The sequence below is a fragment of the Styela clava genome, chromosome 5 (genome assembly GCF_964204865.1).
Source record: "Styela clava chromosome 5, kaStyClav1.hap1.2, whole genome shotgun sequence".
Taxonomy (NCBI): Eukaryota; Metazoa; Chordata; class Ascidiacea; order Stolidobranchia; family Styelidae; genus Styela; species Styela clava.
In genome coordinates this window covers 314,786-337,612 of record NC_135254.1, presented here as the reverse complement: position 1 = coordinate 337,612, position 22,827 = coordinate 314,786, and the positions used below count along the sequence as shown (strand labels likewise).

At 35.7% G+C, this 22,827-nt stretch overlaps 2 protein-coding genes across 2 annotated transcripts in view; one reads left to right on the top strand and one right to left on the bottom strand.

Moving 5' to 3' along the window:
• The first annotated feature begins 1,246 nt into the window (after positions 1 to 1,246).
• Positions 1,247 to 5,565, top strand: LOC120331744 (large ribosomal subunit protein eL28-like). Its single transcript, XM_078112817.1, has 5 exons — positions 1,247 to 1,267; positions 1,552 to 1,682; positions 2,374 to 2,462; positions 4,862 to 4,958; positions 5,437 to 5,565. The coding sequence occupies exons 1-5, from the start codon at positions 1,262 to 1,264 to the stop codon at positions 5,522 to 5,524; spliced, it is 411 nt and encodes a 136-aa protein (XP_077968943.1). The 5' UTR covers positions 1,247 to 1,261; the 3' UTR covers positions 5,525 to 5,565.
• Positions 5,566 to 6,991: 1,426 nt separating this feature from the next.
• LOC120331725 (uncharacterized) overlaps positions 6,992 to 22,827 on the bottom strand; it is a 152,677-nt gene continuing 136,841 nt past the window's right edge. The window contains exons 14-17 of the mRNA XM_078112563.1: positions 15,070 to 15,234; positions 12,445 to 12,609; positions 11,300 to 11,461; positions 6,992 to 10,242 (exon numbers count right to left, since the gene is read on the bottom strand). Coding sequence (XP_077968689.1) covers positions 10,054 to 10,242; positions 11,300 to 11,461; positions 12,445 to 12,609; positions 15,070 to 15,234 — 681 coding nt within the window. The 3' untranslated portion in view covers positions 6,992 to 10,053. The remainder of the gene's footprint in view (positions 10,243 to 11,299; positions 11,462 to 12,444; positions 12,610 to 15,069; positions 15,235 to 22,827) is intronic.

The window sequence follows — 22,827 nt, the reverse complement described above, 5'->3', positions numbered from 1 at the left end:
CATAAATTAATATACAAATATACTGGTAGGTAGTAGAATACTCTAGGCTTGAATATTAGAATTTTTAAAGGCATAATGGATTTTCGATTGTTGTTGCTTGTTTCAGTTGCCTGTATTGCCAATAAATTTTATTACTCTCAGAAAATATACACAATTATCTAAGTATTATTTTTGTCAATAGACTCGCCTATTATCGTAATATCATGGTACCAATGATAGAAAGCGTCAGACAACTCCTTGGCTATCTTTTCATATGGTCATTTGTGTGGCACACGATGCTATTATTTTTTATTGATAGCTATAAACTATCAATTACTTTGTGTACATATACTGTTGGTTTGTGGCTTTATTCTGATATTTCTATTGAAGCTTATCTCCTAATTTACTGGGTTTTAATAAACTAAAACAAAAATGTGTTATTTTCGATTTTAGAATGTATTCGGAATAGTTTAGTATTTGGAAATGGCCATCCCTGCTGTAGGGATAGGCAATGTAGAAAAAAATTACTTCTCTGGGATATTCTAGAATACTTGAATCGAATCCTATTCTATTTTTTTGTTATTCAAATAGTGGGAAATCCTCACCAGCATTGCTTGAATAAAACTTGGGCAAAATTGTAAATGCGTTACTGTCTTAGCATTTAATGGATTTTATTTAGGACAGTGAAATTTAAATACTAATCCCTAACTACTGATATGCCAAATTAAGACTTGCATTATATACTTAAATAAAAAAACTGGGATACAAGAAATAAATATGGAACAGCATATAATAATTGTTGATGGGACAGTGAATGCTGAGAATTAATTACATGTAGGGCCAACGTGATGCATATGCCGCCGCATCGGGTACCGCTATTGGAGGGCTCGCATAAATTACTGGTGTAAATTATTCAATTTGACCACTATCATATTTGGTCAGGCGTGTTTATTTTGCGCGAGCATGACTCTTATAATAAAGTTATTATCTACTTAGTAGTATCAAAAGATTCATTTTCTCTTACAAAATCTGAATATGTGAATACTCAATACGTGTTTGCGTGATTCTCGCAATTATTAGGCCGAATTTAATTTTCATCTTTACCAAATGCGGCAACATTTTTTGGTTTGTTATCAACTCAAATATCACAGACACTCGATCAAACGTATGTCGATCTTAGACGATAGAATTGTTGACATGGCTTTATAAAATATGTAATCTTTTGGAAATTTAAAATAAATAGGTCAAGTGACTTGTTTTGTATATTCGGAAAAGACCTGTCATGAAAGTAATCAAGTTATACACAAATAATATTTGATCGAAATAATCACAAAATATGGTAAAACATTTATTGCCTGGCTTTTGCTCCACATTCTTCACTTGCAGGAGAAATCGTAGTCTGCGAAAAATCTTTGAATGGATAATAATGGACAATAAAGAATTGTAGTCGAAATATTGCCATCGAGTCTGCACCAATAACTTTTATATGCCCATTTGACCCCACTTTTTATTAGTTAGTTTTACTTACTAGTCGGTCTTGTTTTTCTTTTTAATGGAGAACTTTTATTCTAGCGAACCGACCCCAAGATGTCTGCTAACTTGCAATGGATGATCATCAGGAACAATTCTTGTTTCTTGTTGAAGCGGAACGACCAGCAATTTACAACGGAACCAAATAATTTGAAAAACAAGAACAGTTACAGGTTCGCTTCATTTTATTTACACTGATAAGGGTTTCCAAGACTTCAGTTTTTGTTTCAGTGGTCGGCCATATCTTTGCTCAGGGATGACTCTTTTTCATCAATTGAGCGGTCGTAATTCTGCTCAGATATCAGTCTCTTTTACTTCTGAGTGAGTGCTCGTAACTCTGCTCAGATATCAGTCTTCTTTAATTCGGAGTGAGTGCTCGTAACTCTGCTCAGATATCAGTTTCCTTTACTTCTGAGTGAGTGCTTGTAAAAGCCATCAAAATAATCTTACCATTTGCGTCTTCGTGACTCCTTGAACACGGATTTTGCTTTGACTGAAATTGAAAGCGAAAAAAGGAAGTGACTTCTTGAAATTGATGATGAAATATCCGTGTCACAACGACACCCCGTTTTAATCTCATTTATTCGTCAAAATGCGCACATCCATCACATTAAATAAATTTGTTTAAGGCTTTTACATGAGAATATTTAATATATAGAATATTAGAAATTAATTGCACAGGCTGTAACTACTTCATAGTGCTGGTTAGAAGTTCCTCAACTCAGGGTTACAGGTCATTCGAATCTCGAGTTGAGTCTCACTGGCAGTTAGTTGTCCATTTCATTTAGACAAGTCCAACTCTAGTCAAGCCTATGACACGTGCTTTCCTGACAATGCTGATCAGTAACTTTTCCATCTTTCTAGATTCAACGGTCTCATTCACAAAAAAACTGTCGGAGTGGAAGCGGATCCCGAGGGCAAGGGGGTTGTCCTGGTAACCAAGAAAAAAGGAAGTGAGTTTGACCTAAGTTTAATGCGTTTGCTCAATATTGCCCTCGTGTGACAAATGCTGCTTTTGGTGTAAACGTTAGGATGATGACCGATTCTCAAGTTTGGCTCAGAGAGAGCTCAGGTCTTCTTTACATCTAAGTACGGGTGGTCGTCTGGCAAATTCTCTCTTGACTACTGCTTTTTTGTAGTTTTCATGTTTGTGTGGGTGAGTTTTATAGTAAGGCTTGCTTGATACATTTCATCCTGAATAAGACTTTGTATGATCAGCCACTCACACATAGAACCGGAATCTTTCTGGTTCAGCATTGCCCAATTTATTACACCTTGGGTGAGATAGTGTTAATTGGATTTAGACCCGAGATCTTTGCTTAATCTGTGATGCCAACACAGTTAAAACAATCACCACTGATCTTTTATGCCAGGGGTGTGCAACTTGTGAACTAAATGTGGCCCACAAATAAACTGTGCGACTCACGAATAAATAACAATTTTGAATGGTGTGCGGCCCATGAATAGAGTTTTTAATTTAGTTTGATCTTGCTCTAGAGCAGCGTTTCCCAACCTTTTTTGGTCGCGGACTTTTTTCTCACCGGCGAAAACCTTTGCGGACTCAAGGTGCGTTTATTGCAACCGTACTCCGTGTGAAGGAGCAATTACGTGCTCGTTAAAAGAGCCGACTTTTTTGGTGTATAATGGCCGTTTCCGTCGCACAATATTCAATCCATAACAACGACGACAATTTGAAATATCTTTCTATTTTAATTTAATTGTGTTCATGGTAACTCACGATTGCGTCGACTTACGACAAGATGTAAGCATTACTTCTTCAAAATGCCACGGCAATCTGCGAACATAATAATGTGAGAATACTATTGCCCGATTATATTTAGTTTTGATATATATTTTTTGCAATCTTGCGAATTTGTTATCGCCGTTAGAAAAATCCTATCTGCTATAAAGTTCCAGTAAGTACAACTTGATTTAGCACTTATTAAAAATATATTTAAAGTATATTAGTAAATTAAAAATACAAATTGTTGACGAAATAAAAGCAACGAGTGGTAGTGCCCGATTATATTTTGTTTTGATTCGTATTTTTGTGAATTCTACAAATCTGAGCTGTTCGTACAACACTTATGGCGCAACCGATTCGCACCGGTTCTATAGAACCGTCTCACGGAATTTTATGAAATCAGCGAACCGGTAAGCCTTACTAAAAAAACATGTAACAGAACCGGCCGGAAAATATGACTTTTGTGATGGAACCGCCTGACAATAAATTTGAATCCCACCACTGAGTAGCACCCGAAATTTTGCGTTTTGCAATGTCTAAAAAAGCGTTTTTATTCGGTTGCGGACCATCATAAAACAAAACTTATGGTGTTCTCTGTTTTATTTTTAGTATTTTGTATTGCCGCTTTTCATTCCTTTTTTTTATTCCTCGTTCTTCGAACTCGCGAGAAACACCACTAAGATATCTATCGAAGCGTGTGCAGACTCGTGTTTTCGTCGGAAATCCGCAAGTGAGTTGTGAAATCCAATCGTTTAATCAGGCGACGCGTCACCTGTTACCAAATTTTCGAATAGTGAATTGCTATTCTGATAGTTGAGTATTCGAATATATGTCCAGTCCTACTCATTAAACAGTAATTATTGTTTCGAATATTGTTATGTGAATAAACTTGCCTTTTATGTTTTATGTCAATTCTAACTTAAATCGTAACTTGGCTGATAATTAAGTTTAGCAAAAATGTTTGCAGTCCGCAGTGAATTTCTGGCTCGCTGCGGACTCATTCAAACGCTCCGCGGACTCATTTGAGACCGCGGACTCGGGTTGGGAAACACTGCTCTAGAGGTATGTGCATCAAGATGGCGGACACCGATAGGTTAGGGTTAGGCCAACATTTTAGGTACAAATACTACGAGAGTCACTTGGCTAGTCACCCAACTCGTTATAAAACTAAAATAAGGAAAATTGAAATAAAATTATGGCCTAGCCCTAACCTAGTACACATACGACGTTCCGGTGTCCGCCATCTTGGTGCACATACTTCTGGAATGTCGTTTAATCTGGTACCTTCGAGCAATTCCAATCCCGTTGCGTTGCAAAGTCTATATCTGAGCTGGTGTATGATATCATATAAGTATTTCGATTTGAGGAAGTCACTTATTTCTATATGAGGGATGGTGAACCTTTTTCAATGTCACATATTCTATTTTTATTATGGGACTGTTTAGCCAATGTCTGCCCCAATGAGAAACTAAATAATTCTTAGTTGTGTAGTTTTGAGATTCACAAATCCTGTATTTATTGGTAATTGGATTAACACTGGCCCTATTAAATTTTTTTCCAACTGAAATGCTAGTACGTTATTTAGCAATATTTCATATATTCTTGCAGGTTACAGAAAACCTAAAACATCTCTTCATAAAGTGACCTTGAACCGGGGTTGGAGAAGGTCATTGAGATCGATCAGACGTACAGTCCGTAAGAATCGGTAAGTTCAGGTCGAATTTCTAAATGTGGCAAGGTAGCCTGTGAGCCAGTGTTCCTATAACCTGGATATTCTCAGTCTCAAACTAAGTTTTTGAATTTCGAAACCATTCACATTGAAATATGTCTATTCATTACGATGTTGCACACAAAGTTGTGTAGCATATTTTCACTGACGCCTGAGTTTTATCTTTAAACTTTCAGGGAGACATGGACCTGAACATTGTCATTTTGCTGTACCTCTGTCTTGTGTGTTGTACTGTACTGGTATTACTTTAGTGATTCCGAACTGTCATTTTGTCGCACCTTTGTCTTGTGTGTAGAGTTTTACTTTATACTATCTTTCGCACAACTGTGTCTTATGCCGACATGGTCCTATATATATCGCGTATCTGTTATAATGCCGATTAATCATGCAGATGCAAGTTTTAGGGCTAATAGACAACAAGCGTGATATTAAAATAATTTAAATACTGTTTCAGGTACAGGAAAGACCTGAAGATGGCAGCAGTGAGACGTGCAAGTGCGATTTTAAAAAGCCAGAAACCTTCGAAGGCTGCGACTGCATGAATTCTTGTCACATCATCCTGAAATAAATTGTGATGTAACAATGGTTGTTTTTTAAATTACTCTGTGGGTGTGCCAAGGCTATTTGGATTGGATTTACATATTTATCTCATAGATAAAAAATAAGATGGCTTAATCATATGTCGAACCACGGTCTCTTGTCAGGTCACCGGTCCATTCCGGAGACCGAATTATTTAGCCAGCGATAAGAAGCCCAGCAATACTCAGGAATAGCTTGTCATGATGTGCCACACCACCGAGCAGGAGAAAAGATTTTTGTAGTGCTGAGATTTCTAGAAAAATTTATTGAAGACTTCAGTTAAAATTTGGTTCAGATTCCCGAATCTGGGTTAGGACAAAATTTCGACTCTGAATAAGAAAATCGGTTTTTGAAATGAAAAGTTTATCATTTGTTAGAAAGGCTCGACTTCAATTTATTTAGGGGTTGTCTCTAAAAAACTTCAGACTGTCAGTTGTATAAAATTTCGACTCCAGGTGGTTTGAATTGAAATCTAGTGAAAACATGCCAAGCTCCAACTCTGCAATCCTGCTTATAGAATACTGAATACCGTGTTCGAGATAAACCTCTCTGAATACTTTTGATTGGTAAAAGCATTTATTGTGGGTGACAATCTCACTCTCATTAAACTTTTCCCACTCGCTATCATCTTTAAAAAGAAGTTGGTGAATCTGCTAAAGGTTAGGAATTGTGGCTCTGTAGGTTCGAATCATATGGGAGATAATGTTATGTGCGGTACTCCTCACCATGGTAGGGTTATGAATGTACATGGTCAGCTGCAGTATCTTTGTGAGATGCATCCTCTCTATGTACAAGCATTCGCTGATATATTTAAGGCAGTGTTTCTTAACCTGGGTTCGGTAGAGTTTTTCCAGGGGTTCGATAAAGGTTTCTTAAAACAGATGTATATATATATCATAATGTCTTTCTGCAAAACAAGTATAGTTCACCGCAGCTATCCATACTTCCCCCGTTTAGACCACTTTACTGTTTCGCTCTGGTAAACGCTTTATTAATGGACCTGGCAGTGACTTCTAACTCGAGACTAAATATATTGGTATCTAAAGTTACACCATAATTATAGTGGTTACAAGTTTGCCAAAAAAATTTGAAATTCCAATCAGTGTTGAGGGACAATAAAGTGATACTCCATCCTCTAAAGATGGTTTAATTTTCTGTTACCCTGGCACCTTGATGTTCACCTGGTTTTAATTGTTCGGAATGTTGGGTTTCAACCGAAGCTCGCGGAATACCGTTGGGGTTCGACCACAGATCTAAGAATTCACCATATTTGGAAGATCAGAATATTTCAGGTTCAAGATTGATTACCGATTTAAAAATACTCTGAATGATGTGGTGGGCATGGTATTTAGCAATGCCAACATGGCTGGCACTAATGCTCTAATAACTGGCTATACTAATCATATAGCAAGACAACGCATCATAAAGTATATGTTTCAACAATAGGTTTATTGAAATCTAAATTCTACATGAAAACTGCTCTATATATACTGATTAAACATGGTCCATACACAATAAGCACACTTTTTGAATACATTATGAATTACAAAGCAATAAAATAATGAAAATCCACCCGATACAAAATTGATAATTGAGTAAAAAGCAAAAACAACAATTTTGACATTGGCTCATTGGTTAGTACCAAAAACAGGCCATTCGGGTTTGAATCCTATGTCAGCAGATGATAATATGCGATATGATTGCTGTAATCATTGTTGCAAATTGACAATCATACCCAAACATTTATGGCAGGGTTTCTCAAATGGGGTCCTTTAAAAAGGTTTTCTTGGAAACATCTTTTGCATTGGATTCTTAGTCTAAAATATGGGACATAAAATATCTAAAATAAATGCGTCACCAGAAGAACAGGGGTCATAAGTTCTGAAGTTATTACTAGGGGCCACAGATTTAGACTCATCTTAAGCTATGTTGATTGAAAAAGATTCTTATGCATCTGGAATGTATAATTGTTCAGCTATTTTCCAACCTGAAACTGGTAAATATGGCTGTGTCGTCTTATCGACTTCCCTCTCGCCATGAATTATTATGAAAATCAAAATAAACCATGAAATATTTTTCAGCACAAATACAAATCAAACAATGATCTTTGCTTTATTTGCCACTCTGCACTCATTTGCATATCTACTTGAAAGCAAACTCAGATGTTGGTGATGCCCAGAGAATTAAGGTCGAATGATATTTAATCATAATATAATTCAGAAATGTTCTTATGAAATTTATATGATAGGAATTACTATACAATTTAACTATTTCACATTGAATTTACAGTCCATTCTGAGTTTTATTTCAGGGTCTCAGTGACATAGCAGGGTTTCCCCACATAATACTTCCCAGTTGAGATTTGAATGGAAATGTTCACAAACAATTTACTATCCTGGGAATAGAGCAAAATATTGAAAAAATTATCAATCAGAGAAAGGGAATAATTTGGAAATACAGAATAATATTAATGGACACTTTGATCGAATTTTTTGAATTTCAGCATTAGGATTTTTTCGCTGGTTCGGAAAAATGAACTTGACTTGGGCAGTGATAAGTCAGTCAAGCTTGAATGACAAGATTATAAATAATTGCTTTTTTTGTTCTGAGTGCAGATATTGATGAATATCCCAGAACTTATTTTCATACTTTTCCAATCAATGAGTGAAATAATAACCAACTGTCATGGCAACAACAGGAATACTATTTAAAATAAACACATGGCTATTTTATCACTACAATCTTACATGGATCAAACAGTAATGGAAAAAATCAGAAAGTGAAAATTAAATATAAAACAATAGACATTTTACTCATATAACTGAAAATCTAAAATATACATAAATATTAATAATAACTAGGAAAGATTACATAAAAAACTGAATAAGAGATACCAATGACAATATTAGTTTCAATATTGTTTGCCAACACTAAAGGGTACTCCCAGAGTATGTGTATTCCCATTTTTCTTCCTTCTAGTTATATTACGAGCTCTGGGTATGCCAATGTTAGCCAAGTGAATATCCAACTGCCCATAGGTTTCAGTCCCTTTACACAAATTGATGTAAAATAGGCGAACAGAATTACCTCCATATTGGTACACACACTGCTGGAGTGCTCGCTAAAGTATGTTTAAGGGAAAATAATTATGTTCTTTGAGATAAATCACTGTAAATTTTTTTATAAGTTGACTCAAAGCTAGTTTGCAAAAACTCAGCCCACCTTAATGAATATTTATTATTGCCTTCACATTATGAAAAAATAATTCTGGAAATACAGGCATTCAATAAAGTAACACATAATTAATAAATTATAGAAGATTACAATAAGCAAAGCAAACCAAGAAAAATATACATAAATAAGATACCGTACAGAGCACATGATGAAGCACATTCTACTGAATGAAGTAACCAATCAGATTTTTACGAGTTGGAAGTTACGTTCTTGTTACAATGTAATTCAACATGGAAAATCAATATCATGTTATTTCAAATAAATTAGGTTTGCTATAAGTTCACTCTAAGCGAGTTTGCAGGAAGTGATTGCTGATAAAAAAATGTAAACACCCACAGATGCGATACATATCTATTTATCAGTGATTTAGAGACAGAGAGATGTCAGTAAAGGGTCACTTCGACATCACAATCACGTTATAGAGCTTGCTAAATACTCGTACGATCGCTCGAAATGGCATCGGCTCCGAGAATAAGGAACTGACTAACGTCAGCGATCTCTCTCCTTTCGGGATCGTTGTGACGAGAAAACGAGAGAAATGGCTGTTCGATTTCGGGTTCTCGTCTGCGCGTCTTGGATGACAGTTCGCATAATTTGAAGGGCTCTATTATGTCACTGTGACGTCGTAGTGACGTAATTTTTGAATGGTGTGGTCGGGTGGGGGTTAGGATTGACACGTAAAAAAATTGGTATGCTACGCTTACTAGAAGTACCTTAGGTACGAAACTACATGAGACCTGTCAGTAAATACCAGGAACATCAGACTTTTATCCAATGCACTATTTATGGCTTCAACCAGCCTCAATGGTTGCCGTGATGCATTCACCGCATCATCTGTTACAACCATGTGTAAAAGAATTGCTAGACTCCTTGTCTTCACAGGATGGTTCATTTTCACTTTTGGTTAGTGTGGGTATTAATTTTATTGTGTCACCTCATCAAATTTTATCCCATATGGGTTTAGTATATAGAGTCCTAAAAACTAAAATAAATGCTGGTATCAGTGCAGTTTGATACATCGTGCTGTGCTATACTTTAGTAATGCATTGCATCACTAATTATCCTGCGCTCCTGTCATACAATTAAAGTTCGCCTTTTTTTTGTTTGCTTTATATTTTGTCATATTTCTCATGATATATTTATATTTTGTTGACAAATAAATGATGACTGATTGATTACCGGTAATTGTTACTTCTGGTTGGTTTGGGTTTTCATAAAGTTAAACCACCTCATTAACTTTTCTTTCTCATTGGTCTTATTAATCAATGAACTCAACCTCCGTATCAGCGATCAATTCTTTGAACCTTATCAACTGATCTCTAATAAATGAACAATTCCTCATCTTCAATGTTTTAACCTGGCATTGATGAACAATTTCACTCATTGTAGTTAACCATTCAAGTCCGAATTTGGTGACATTGTTCCCACTCAGATCCAAGAATATTATCTGAAAAAACAGTTGATTTGGTGTTTGGAAGAGTTTGTCATGATCACTGACTTATGATGGAACTTATTAATTAAGCGAATGTTAAGACGTTGTTTTTTACACAAAAAAGGCAGAGTTGTTCTTAATATAGCTCAGAGTCTACAGCCCTAATAAGACTATTTTGAGATCAAGTCAAACCCACTGGGAAAATTATCAGTAATCGGTTTTATTATTTCGCAAGCCTGAAAATATGCACTGAACGCGCTAAAATTAAAATTACCTATAGAAATTGTCAAAAAAAAAAAGAAGAACCAATAGAGTTATAGAGCAGCAAAATAAAGCATGACGAATCCATAGGACATTTTTGATGGAACTGCTATGTGTTTAAAAGGCAAAAAGTAATGTAACCAGCACGAAGCATTTCTACAAATTCTTAAGCATTTCTAAGCATTTCTACAAATTTTTCAAAAAACACAGCAATGTGTTTCCATGAAATTTATGCAATTCATTTTATATAGCAGAGATAACATTACAGCGATTAGAATCAAAGATAAGAAGTCTGGAGGAATCTTGAGATAGAATGCAATGGTTTTGCTGTAGAACATGTTAATTAAGATCAACTGGGATACACCAGAAAATTCAATAATATAAAACTATTCTGCTTGCAGCTAATGTTGAAAAAATATTCAGGTATTGCCATTCCAGTGGTTAGGTCCTCAAAAGAGAAAGGCTCTGAGAGAAACCTAGGAACTCTGCGAGCTGTCAAAAACGCAATATGTAACAATATGTCAGAAGATTTTTCGGATTATTTTTATAAGGAAACAACACCAAGTGCGGATTTTTATTATTTATTTTCAGGTTTAGTAACAATAAATGTTTTTTCATTTTTGCTATGCAGTTTGATCGAAAACTCAGAATCTGTTTGTTTAAACAAAGTCGAGTATGGGCCATTGATAAAGTCCAAATTTGAGGAAGTTAATGTTTGGCCCATGCTTGACAATAGTCTTTTACTCTTTCAATCCACCAGAAATTCGCTTTTATTTTCCTCCCCAATTAAACCAAATGATTTGCTTCCTACCTTTGCATTGCGAGTGTTTTCCTTGAATGCTTTCATTTCTTCTGCTGTCAGACTGTAATTCTGAGCTACCAATGTCTTCACCTGACATTGTGAGACAACCAATCCAACTTCACCCCAACCAGCAGGGCCAAGATCATTGTAACTGACATCTAGTGCATACAACTGAAACGAATATGATCAGTGACAAATTATGATAAACTTGATCATAATGTAGATTCGTAGAATTTGTTATTTATTTATGACCACATATCAATAGTGGGTAGAGTTCATAGAATTTGGATCAGGGAAAATTATCAGTCAGTATTTCGAAAGGTCCACACCAACGATGGCATATCTATGATAAAGTATTTGCTTGTACAAGCCTTGTTCAGAGAGGTTTGACAAACCATGCATGAATTAATAGCTAATGACTCAATGACAGGTTTCATAACTTAAAAATGGTGAGATTCTTTTCATGGCCGACTCCGACCACATTTTGTGGATTCACTCACAGAACTAGAGTACTTGTTAGATGAGTTACAGCAAGATGAACCTACCAAAATAAACGCTCATTGCCCAATTAGGTTCCTTAAACCATTAACCATGTTTTGCAAAACCCAAAGTTTTCAATTTTATCACAACCTGTGTGAGATCGTGGTCATGGGGTTTGAGCCCAAGATATAATTGCTAAAATAATTTTTATATAAAATGCTTATTTTAGCCCCGAATAAGATTCTGTGAAAGTGGCCTCTGATACCTATATGTAAGGATCTACTGTATTTTAGAAGTGGAATCTTTCTGATTTGCATCGCATAGTCAAAATATATTACACAATTTGTGTGGTGGTAGACATGGGATTTGAAAATGGTATGTGTAACCTACCTGCCAACAGAATTGGGTTTAATGCTTTGAACCATGAGGCCTTGTGCATATGCCCACTTTGGCAAGAATATTCAGTTCTAATAAGGGTTTGGTTTAGCTTCCATCATGAAAAACTCAGAATCGGTTTGTTCATATACCTTATACTTATAAGGTAGATAATGGGCCATTGATAAAGCCCAATATTTATGAAAGGTACTTTTTGGTCCATGCTTAATTTTTGTATGATACTTTCATATATCACCAAACATGCACTTTTAGTTTCCTTCCTAGGATTTGCTTCCTACCTTGGCATTGGGTATATTTTCTTTGAATGCTTTCATTCCTACTGCCGTCAGATTGCACCATGAGACATCAACGATTTTCACCTGGCATTGTGAAACAACTAATCCAACTTCACCGAAACCAGCAGTGCCAAGATCCCTATTGCCACTGACATCTAGTTTATCCAACTGAAATAAATAGGATCAGAGAACCAATCATGATATAAACTTGATCATAAGGTTGGATTTTGCCAGAGACTAAATGCAGGACACAGAGAGTCAATGAAGTAGAAACATCTTTGAATATTATTTGATTTGAGAATTATCTATGGCCATGTACCAATAGTAGGTAAAATTTACAGAATTTGGATCGGTTGAAAATTAACAGTCGATATTATTAGAATATATTTTTCAATATTTTTGATCAATCCACACCAATGTTGGCGAATCTATGATAAAGTATTTGCTTGTACAAGCAAATTCCATGAATTGCTAGGTAATGACTCAATGGCAGGTTTTATGACATGAAAGTAGTGAGGTTCTTTTCAAGGTCGACAACAACCACATTTTGTGGATTCACCCACAGAACCAAAGCAATAGCGGAATGACTTATTAGAAGTTACAGCTAGTTGAATCTACTAAAATACAGACACTTTGCCTTGTTCATTTACTCAATAACATATACTGGGCTACTATGTTTTGAAGGACAAAAAGCTTTATATTTATCACACCCTGTGTGAGATGGTGGGGCTTTGGGGTTTGAACCTGAAATATTCAACATAGTCTGGTTTGTGCAGTAACCATCTGATTTTTCAATGGAATATTTTCTATAAATCGCTTATTCTCGCTGTCACTCCAAAGAAGGTACTGTACTGGAGAACACAATTCCCTATGCAAGCATCATAATCTTTTGATTTGGCATTGCCTAGTCTATTTATTACACCCAGGGTGAGGTTGGGGGCACGGGATTCCGCCAGGACATCATACCAATGCCTACTTGGCAAGAATGATCGGATTCAGTCAAAATATAGGTTTGGTTTTGCTGTGTTAGCATAAAATAGAAACCAGAAATGAGAAAGCCCAGGGGTTTAGGAATGTAACTGACTGAAAACTTCAATTAATAATATTATCAGGGAACACAGCAATGTAATTCCATGAATTTTGTGCATTTCTTTTAATATAGCTGAGAAAGCATTACAGTGACTTGAACCAAAGACAAGAAGTCTGGTGGGATCCTGGGATATATTGCAATGGTTTTTCTGTAGAACATGCCCAATTTTGCCGGGAGAGCATTTAATTGCTTATAGAAATATGGTCCTGATATGATTGGTGAGTAAGAGTTAATATCCTTTATGTATACATCTTATCGTGGACTAAGTCAAAAGACTGAGTCATCATGCTTGTCCAAGTTTTATGAACCCTGGTGGTGCGTCACTCCCCTCTTGACATATTTCCAATTCTACAAGTTTTATATCTGTAAGTATTTGAAATCTAAGATATGCACATAGGAGTATGTTATTACTTGAAAGAAAGTTATTTAACAGGCGAGTAATCGTTTTAGCTCGTAAACAAGGTAATGATCACAATAATAAAGAAACAATCAGCGTCCTCGCTGGGAATTTCTCGCTATGAACCCGCTATTTTGTTTCTTGAATATTTAGCGTTCGACGCCGTCTCAAGCGACATGTTTGGATTTGTCTGAAATCTTACGTAATTGTCTAATTCGAGAGACTTTGTTGTCGAGTCGGTTTCGCTGGAATTGATCACACCGATAAACAAAACAAAACCTTTTTCAAAAAAAAAAATTTTCTCTTATTCACAACGCACACGGTTAAGTGAATATCGCACGCATCACGAGACACAACTGGCATAAAGCGGCGAAATACCGCTTTTCGATGAAATCAAACTGAAGGTTCACGCCCGTTTGAACAAAAAGTTATGACATTTTTCAGGAGGGGTATACAGAATTCTTCAGCCAGAAAGGGTTACATAGGGTTTTAATTAAGATCAGCTGGGATACGCCAGAGAATTCAAGAATATAAAACTATTCTGCTTGCGGCAAATATCGGGCGAATATTCAAGTATTGCCATTCCAGTGCTTGCCCGTATTGAGCTATAAAGTTAGTTTCGATCCGAATCTGATTATGGAAAATAGGTTCATGTTTAGCAAATTTTGACAATCAGGTACAATGGAATAACAGTAAATTTGCCCTATTTTTTCACAGTGTGATCATACAGTTTTCAGGAGTAAAATCTGAATCTATTTGTTTATACAAGGTCGAGTATGGGCCATGCTCAAGTATATAAAATACTCTTTTAATCCACCAAAAGTGCATTTTTAGGTTTCATTCCCAATGAGACAAAACAAATGATTTGTTTCTACCTTTGCATTGCGAGTGTATGGGTGGTGATTAACGTCCACATAATTTGCATTTCAATGTTTTTTTAAATTGAAGTTTTTTTTATTTGTATTTATCAATAATAAATATTTGAAAATACCAGTTTTGGCTGAAATTTGTCTGTGTAGCAAATTAATAATATTTGTTTTTCTATTATCTTAGTTTCATATACAACCTAAAATATTCGAACAATTCAGTATTTGGTAAATTGGGATCGATTGCAGAAAATACTCAATCTTGGCATCTTTACCTTTGCATTGCCAGTGTTTTCCCTGAGAGCTTTCATGCCTTCTGCTGTCAGATTGCAATCCCGAACATCCAATGCCCTCACCCGACATTGTGTAACAACTTTTCCAACTTCACCAAAACCAGTAATGCCAAGGTTCTTGTTACCACTGACATCTAGTTTATCCAACTGGAATAAATAAGATCAGTGACAAATCATGATAAACTTGATCATAAGGTGGGATTTGGCCGAAGTCTAAATGCAGGAAACGGTCAGGGCTGGATTTATGTTGTCATAATGTGTATTAACACTCTTGTAAAATATATCATGACATCATGGATAAATTTTTAAATTGAATTCACCAGAAAAGAAAGGAACGTCTATTTTCCCTTCCAATAAGCAAAACAATATGAATTCATCAAAGTCTATATGCAGAACAAAGAATAAAAACATTGTTATCATTTAGTTTGAGAATTATTCTTGACAATGTATAGGAGGCGAGTAATGTCTTGAAATTCCAATTTCAAAAGGCTTCATACAAGATGTGGTTTTATCAATACAATGATAAGACAGTTATTTGCCACACTAGATCAGTGATTCTCAAAGTGGGCGATATTGCGCATCGTGGGGCGAAAACGATGCTCAAGGTGGCGAAAAAGCCGAATGGAGAGATAGGACGATTTCGCAAAACCTTCTCTTTTCTTCGGCGTGCACTTGATTATTGTACTCTGCGTGCGTTCGCAGGTTTGAATCCTGTAGGCGATAATCACAAAACAATAAGATGGCTGGAGTCCTCCCCACCACTAGGTAGTTCACGAATTGCAGGGGTCAGCAACCTACTGTCCGTGGGCCAGATCCGGCCCGCGGAGTAGAATGATCCAGCCCGCGAAGCTTCATTGAATTATAACGACAGAACGGTGGTTTTGACATGAATTAGTTTTATAATCTACGCTCGAGATGTAGAGGCGATGAAGTTGTATAAATGACTGTAAATGGTGATGGTAAAAATAAATTTTTGGAACCACTGCTCTAGATGAGGCTTAATAATTTACATGGGTGATGGAGAGGTGAAGAAAATTTCTATATTTATCAATAAAAATTTTAAATTTGAACAAAGCTAGATAAGCAATTACAAGATTTATATTTACATATTCTAACACACATTTTGCCACACCGCTGCACGATCATACATTTTGTATTTGCAAGGGCATGGGTGATGAGTAACGTCCACATAATTTGCATTTAATGGAATTTTTATTTGAAATTTTTTTTTATTTGCATTTTTCAATCATAAATACATAAAAATTTATTTATTGGACTGAAAATTGTCTGTGTAGCAGTGTTAACTCTAAGCAAATTATGAGTGCGAAAGTGCTTCGCAGTCGAAAAAAAAAGTGCGAAAGTGCTTTTGCCGATTTTAAAAAGTTAGGTGCCCTAGGCTTTCATATAACCCATTTAAAACCACATAGATACTCAAAAAAGCGCTCCTCCGGTTAATATTATTAATTAAAGAGAAGCCTTTTCGTTAACCGAGTTCCCTCTAAGCGAATTCATGTTTAATTAAAACAAGCGAATTCATGTTTAATTAAAACAAGCGAATTCATCGGCAACGAAATGACATCTGCTAACACCTGTTGGACAAAACTTTCATGCAATGTATCACAGTGTCAGTTGCTTACTCGCGTAAACAGCAAAGACTTTCACATTTGTTACTTACTCCTTCCATCTAACAGACACGAGGCAGGCTGGAAACCATATTAGTTACAGGGTGGATCGTTTGTACAAATCCCGTGCAAAATAATCCCCCCCAAATATAAATAGTAATCAACTAATTAGGGTTAGGTGCGCTGGAAATTCAACTTTTCGATTTATCCCTAAACCTAATCTGATAATTATTAATTTGTGATTTTGAACCCCTTTGAAAGTCGCCACCCGCTGTTTTAAAAGATAAGTTAACCTACCTTCCCTCCGAAATATTACGCAGGATACTCCCCTGTTTTAGGAGATAGGTTGACCTACTTTCCTTTCAAACCTTTTTCTCCGAAATATTACACAAGATCACTTTGAAATTCCTCCCGTTTCGTGAGCTAGCGTGACCTAATTCCTCATTTACATTTATATTATACTATTTCAGAGCTTACCCAAAGACAAGTAATTTTTAAATGTCGACATGCCTTGGTTTGTGTGCGAGTTAGTTTAAATCGGGCAGAAAACTTAATATTTTTGCAAAATGTTTAGTAATGTCATGTACTTTCAGCATTCATAAATAGCACTCTTTGTAATGCTGCTGACCTAGTATTAAATATTCGCATCACAACGCCACTTGCGAGGTTTCCATATATTTCAATTAAACTAATAGGAACGATGACACCAAAGAGTTTTCTTTTGCGAAGGTACACTAAATATAACCAGGGTGATTCTTGAGAAAAACATGAATATAAAAAATAAACGAATGATATTATAATGGTCAATGGATCCCAAATAATTTTGAGAGTGTCTCGAAATACCAATCCATTTGATAAATAATTTTCATTCGACCACATGAACGCTGATATCCTGAAAATTAATGTTGAAAGAGAATTCCGCATTCTCAGATATCGGACATCCAGTCGCGATATTCAATCGTTCATATGCACAAATCTCACATTAATAGTAATTGCTACCCAAGTTTGTAAAGTTTGGAAACCAACAAACAGAAAATAACTTATCCTAAAACACAATTAAAATTCAGTCGGCAATAAATTCGTCGCCAAGACGATGCCATACAAAACAAGAAAGATTTGGTCGCGAGAGTTACGTGAGATGACTGCCGTTGTTTTTTAAGCAGAATGTAAAAAAATTTATAATTAATAAACGGGAGTTACGACGCCCTTTACACATCGTGTGTAATAAACTTCCCTGGTAAGTACTTTGGTAAGTACTATTATTATTGTACTTATACACCTGTTGGAGTATTTCGGACAATTTCGAATTTAAAATAAATGAAAACCCGACATATAATAAAGACGCAAAAGTAAAATGAACATTTATTGAAAAAGTTATTATTTAAGAAAGACAACATGATCGTACAATTCCGCCAAAACCTCGATGTTCGCAAGTGAGATGATAAATAAATACTTCCCTGTATTCGATCAATTAACTTTAGCGTATCGTTGTTCTGCCAACAAACAGTCGGGTGCAAAATATTTCCGTCCTGTGATATGCTCACAAATATTCTCGATATTAATATCATACCCTCGCGTATGTACTTTCTATTAGCTCTTTAGTGATCCCTTCCATCCTTGGCCAAGTCATGTTTCGAATATGTGAACATTTTATTCGACCATACGTGGTCGGCGGGATATTAAAATTGTAAACAAGAGAGAGGTAAAATCAATCGCGAATTTCGTTATAACGGCTCGTTTACGAATTGTTGCGCCTGTTATCGTCGAAAATGATTACATTTGTTGTATTTTGAGGCATTTAAGCAGTAATAATTAGGGCATGACATCATCAAAATCGTCAAGTGAGATCTTGAAATTGCAAATTCCGTAAATAAAATTGTGAATTATTCGGTAACGAAATCAGCTTTAATGACCGTCGGGGTATTGTTTTGTTGAAAATTATTATTAATGTGAGAGCGCCAAAAACATACAGTCCATACCGATGCGACTGCAATTTATATGATCGCAATTGGTCTGGCGCGTTTATTAATAGTGTAAAATAAATTAAACGAATATAAATTATAACCAAGCCTGTCAGCGTGTTTATTTTCTGTTGGCAGGAATCGTAAAATACCATCTTGAGACAAATTCACTTCTATTATAAAATCTTAATTTTCAGTTATTATCGTTATACAAATAACGTGTGGCAACTTTTTAATTTATCGTCGGCCAAAAAACCGCCCCACACTCGTCCAAACGCGTGTCGAGCTTGAACGACAGGAACAGATTCATCGACGACCTTAATTAGGGAAAATATTTATTTTATTGGGAATGCAAAATAAATGTAACAAAACGCATTTTTTTGTGATATAACTTTGTATTTTCGGAAACGGGTTGCCGTGAAAGGTAAAATTTGATCTAAATTAGTGGCAAAAATGTTTTATTTTAAATGTAACAAAACACATTAATTTAAAATAGAGAATGTTTCACGCATTTCAAAACGGAAAATCACCAGTAAGTGGACAGGGATTCAACCCTCCGGATTCAGTATTCTATATCCCCCGTGTCAGAACTTTCTGAAGATTGGAACAAAGAACCCGTCAAACCGCCGCCGAAGGAGGGGAGTATTTTTTGCACTAATAATTAGGGCGTGACAATATCAAAATGGTCAAGAAACTGGTGAATTTGCAAATTCCATAAATAAAATTGTGAATTGCTCGGTAACATTTTAGCTATAATTATCGCCGGGGTATTGTTTTGTTGAAAACACATTGAAACTTGAGGGAATTAGTTACAATTAGCGCCTGACCTCTATTAGGCACTCCAGCACTCGAAAAAAAAAGCACTCGAGCCCAATCTTTTTAGCATTAAGTCGCATACGTAAAATATCCTGTAAAAGAAGTGCTGTTCATTAACGTCATCTCGTCTTATGACCACGCAGAAATGCCTTTATTGCCGAATTATTCAATCACTATTTTAAATCAACATTCAGGATTGGAACAATTTCAGATTTGCGAAGTTCATCACCATAGAAATACATGAGAAAGTTAAATATCGTCTTAATAAATATCTGCATCACGGTATGGACAATAATATTACAATTCGCATAAAATTGGGACGGTAAATTTACAAATCTTGATAGGTAATATTAAAGCCAACGCAAATGTTAATTTGAGTCCTCAATGTCTTCAACAGCTGTTGCCGATGTGAACGAACGGGTAAACCCGAAATATAAAACTTCGATGTCCGCCGACCCACAAGAATTCATATTTGTAAAAAATAGAGGGCGGGAATATAGATTACCCAAAACCTGGATATCGCCGCCAAAACGATCGGTGACAAGAACAATCAGCGATTACAACGGAATTAACCAGTAAAAAAGCTTTGTTGCCGATTTTTTAATGTTTCCACCACGTTTATTCGGTACTCCTTAGAAATATTCGATTCAAAAAAATATTGAATTTTGCCCACCCGTCCTTGCATATCAATGAGAAATAGTTGTGTAAATATTGCAAAATTACGGAAAATGCCACTCCTTTCAACATTGTGTGATTACAATAAAATGGCACTTAATGGTATTTTGTGAATTTGGTGATTTTGCAAATCTGTGACATGCTGCTAAAAGTTTCGTCTGATTTGAAAATCGTGCAGTTTGGTCACAATTCATCCAAAGTGACTATAACACAACACTTTTACAGCCATTTTGAATTCATCGATATCATTGATAGTCACATGACCACTCTCTTCAAAGAAACGCACTGCGTATTATTCCAACATCTGGTTTCAATCACCCTGGAGCAAAACGCGAGAAGCGGAATCGGTGTGCTTGTATAATAATCATATTATAAACAAGAATTTTGCCGTTAATGCAAAAGCTTTATCTCCTATGTCTGCATCTCATAGGTTAGAATTCCGTTAAATATCGTTATGATATGCAGAATTGAGTTACAAAAGTACTGGTATGTTAGTTATTTGTCAACCTAATACTCGAAAATATTTGTTAACTTTGAATTTTTATTCCATTCAAAATCGGAAAAAAGTGCTATTTCTCTTCAAAATCGGAAAAAAGTGCTATTTCGCAGTCCCTAAAAAAAGTTGCGAAAGTGCTTCGCAATTTTCGCAAAAAAGTGCGCTAATAGTGAACACTGCTGTGTAGCAAAATAATAATATTTATTTTTCTATTATCTTAGTTCCATAAACAACTTGAAATAATCGAACAATTCAGGATTTGTTAAATTGGGATCGATTCCAGAAAATACTCAATCTTGGCAACTTTACCTTTGCATTGCCAGTGTTTTCCTTGAATGCTTCCATGCCTTCTGCTGTCAGATTGCAATTCCGAGCCTCAAATGTCTTCACCTGACATTGCAAAACAACTTTTCCAACTTCACCCCAACCAGCAGTGCCAAGGTTCTTGTTGCCACTGACATCTAGTTTATTCAACTGGAATAAATAAGGTTATTGACAAATCATGATGAACTTGTTCATAAGGTTGGATTTGGTCAAAGACTAAATGCAGGAAACAGTCAGGGCTGGATTTATGTTGTCATAATGTGTATTAACACTCTTGTAAAATATATCATGACATCATGGATAAATTTTCAAATTGAATTCACCAGAGAAGAAAGAGACTTCTAATGTCCATTCCAATAAGCAAAACAATATGAATTTATCAAAGTCTATATGCAGAACAAAGAATAAAAACATTGTTATCATTTAGTTTGAGAATTATTCTTGACAATGTATAGGAGGCGAGTAATGTCTTAAAATTCCAATTTCAAAAGGCTTCATACAAGATGTGGTTTTATCAATACAATGATAAGACAGTTATTTGCCACACTAGATCAGTGATTCTCAAAGTGGGCGATATTGCGCATCGTTGGGCGAAAACGATGCTCAAGGTGGCGAAAAAGCCGAATGGAGAGATAGGACGATTTCGCAAAACCTTCTCTTTTCTTCGGCGTGCACTTGATTATTGTACTCTGCGTGCGTTCGCAGGTTTGAATCCTGTAGGCGATAATCACAAAACAATAAGATGGCTGGAGTCCTCCCCACCACTAGGTAGTTCACGAATTGCAGGGGTCAGCAACCTACTGTCCGTGGGCCAGATCCGGCCCGCGGAGTAGAATGATCCAGCCCGCGAAGCTTCATTGAATTATAACGACAGAACGGTGGTTTTGACATGAATTAGTTTTATAATCTACGCTCGAGATGTAGAGGCGATAGGGGAGGCGATGAAGTTGTATAAATTACTGTAAATGGTGATGGTAAAAATAAATTTTTGGAACCACTGCTCTAGATGAGGCTTAATAATTTACATGGGTGATGGAGAGGTGAAGAAAATTTCTATATTTATCAATAAAAATTTTAAATTTGAACAAAGCTAGATAAGCAATTACAAGATTTATATTTACATATTCTAACACACATTTTGCCACACCGCTGCACGATCATACATTTTGTATTTGCAAGGGCATGGGTGATGAGTAACGTCCACATAATTTGCATTTAATGGAATTTTTTTTTTATTTGCATTTTTCAATCATAAATATTTAAAAATTTATTTATAGGACTGAAAATTGTCTGTGTAGCAAAATAATAATATTTATTTTTCTATTATCTTAGTTCCATAAACAACTTGAAATAATCGAACAATTCAGGATTTGTTAAATTGGGATCGATTCCAGAAAATACTCAATCTTGGCAACTTTACCTTTGCATTGCCAGTGTTTTCCTTGAATGCTTCCATGCCTTCTGCTGTCAGATTGCAATTCCAAGCCTCAAATGTCTTCACCTGACATTGCAAAACAACTTTTCCAACTTCACCCCAACCAGCAGTGCCAAGGTTCTTGTTGCCACTGACATCTAGTTTATCCAACTAGAATAAATAAGGTTATTGACAAATCATGATGAACTTGTTCATAAGGTTGGATTTGGTCAAAGACTAATTGCAGGAAACAGTCAGGGCTGGATTTATGTTGTCATAATGTGTATTAACACTGTTGCAAAATATGTCATGACATCATGAATAAATTTTCAAATTGAATTCACCAGAAAAGAAAGGGACTTCTATTTTTCCTCTCAGTAAGCAAAATAATATGATTTTATCAAAGTCTATATGCAGAAAAAAGAATAAAAA

Excerpts from the sequence above, each read along its gene's own strand:
- LOC120331744 (XM_078112817.1), top strand. Across the intron at positions 2,463-4,861 it reads GGTAACCAAGAAAAAAGGAA|GTTACAGAAAACCTAAAACA; the intron begins GTGAGTTTGACC and ends ATATTCTTGCAG. Across the intron at positions 4,959-5,436 it reads CGTACAGTCCGTAAGAATCG|GTACAGGAAAGACCTGAAGA; the intron begins GTAAGTTCAGGT and ends ATACTGTTTCAG.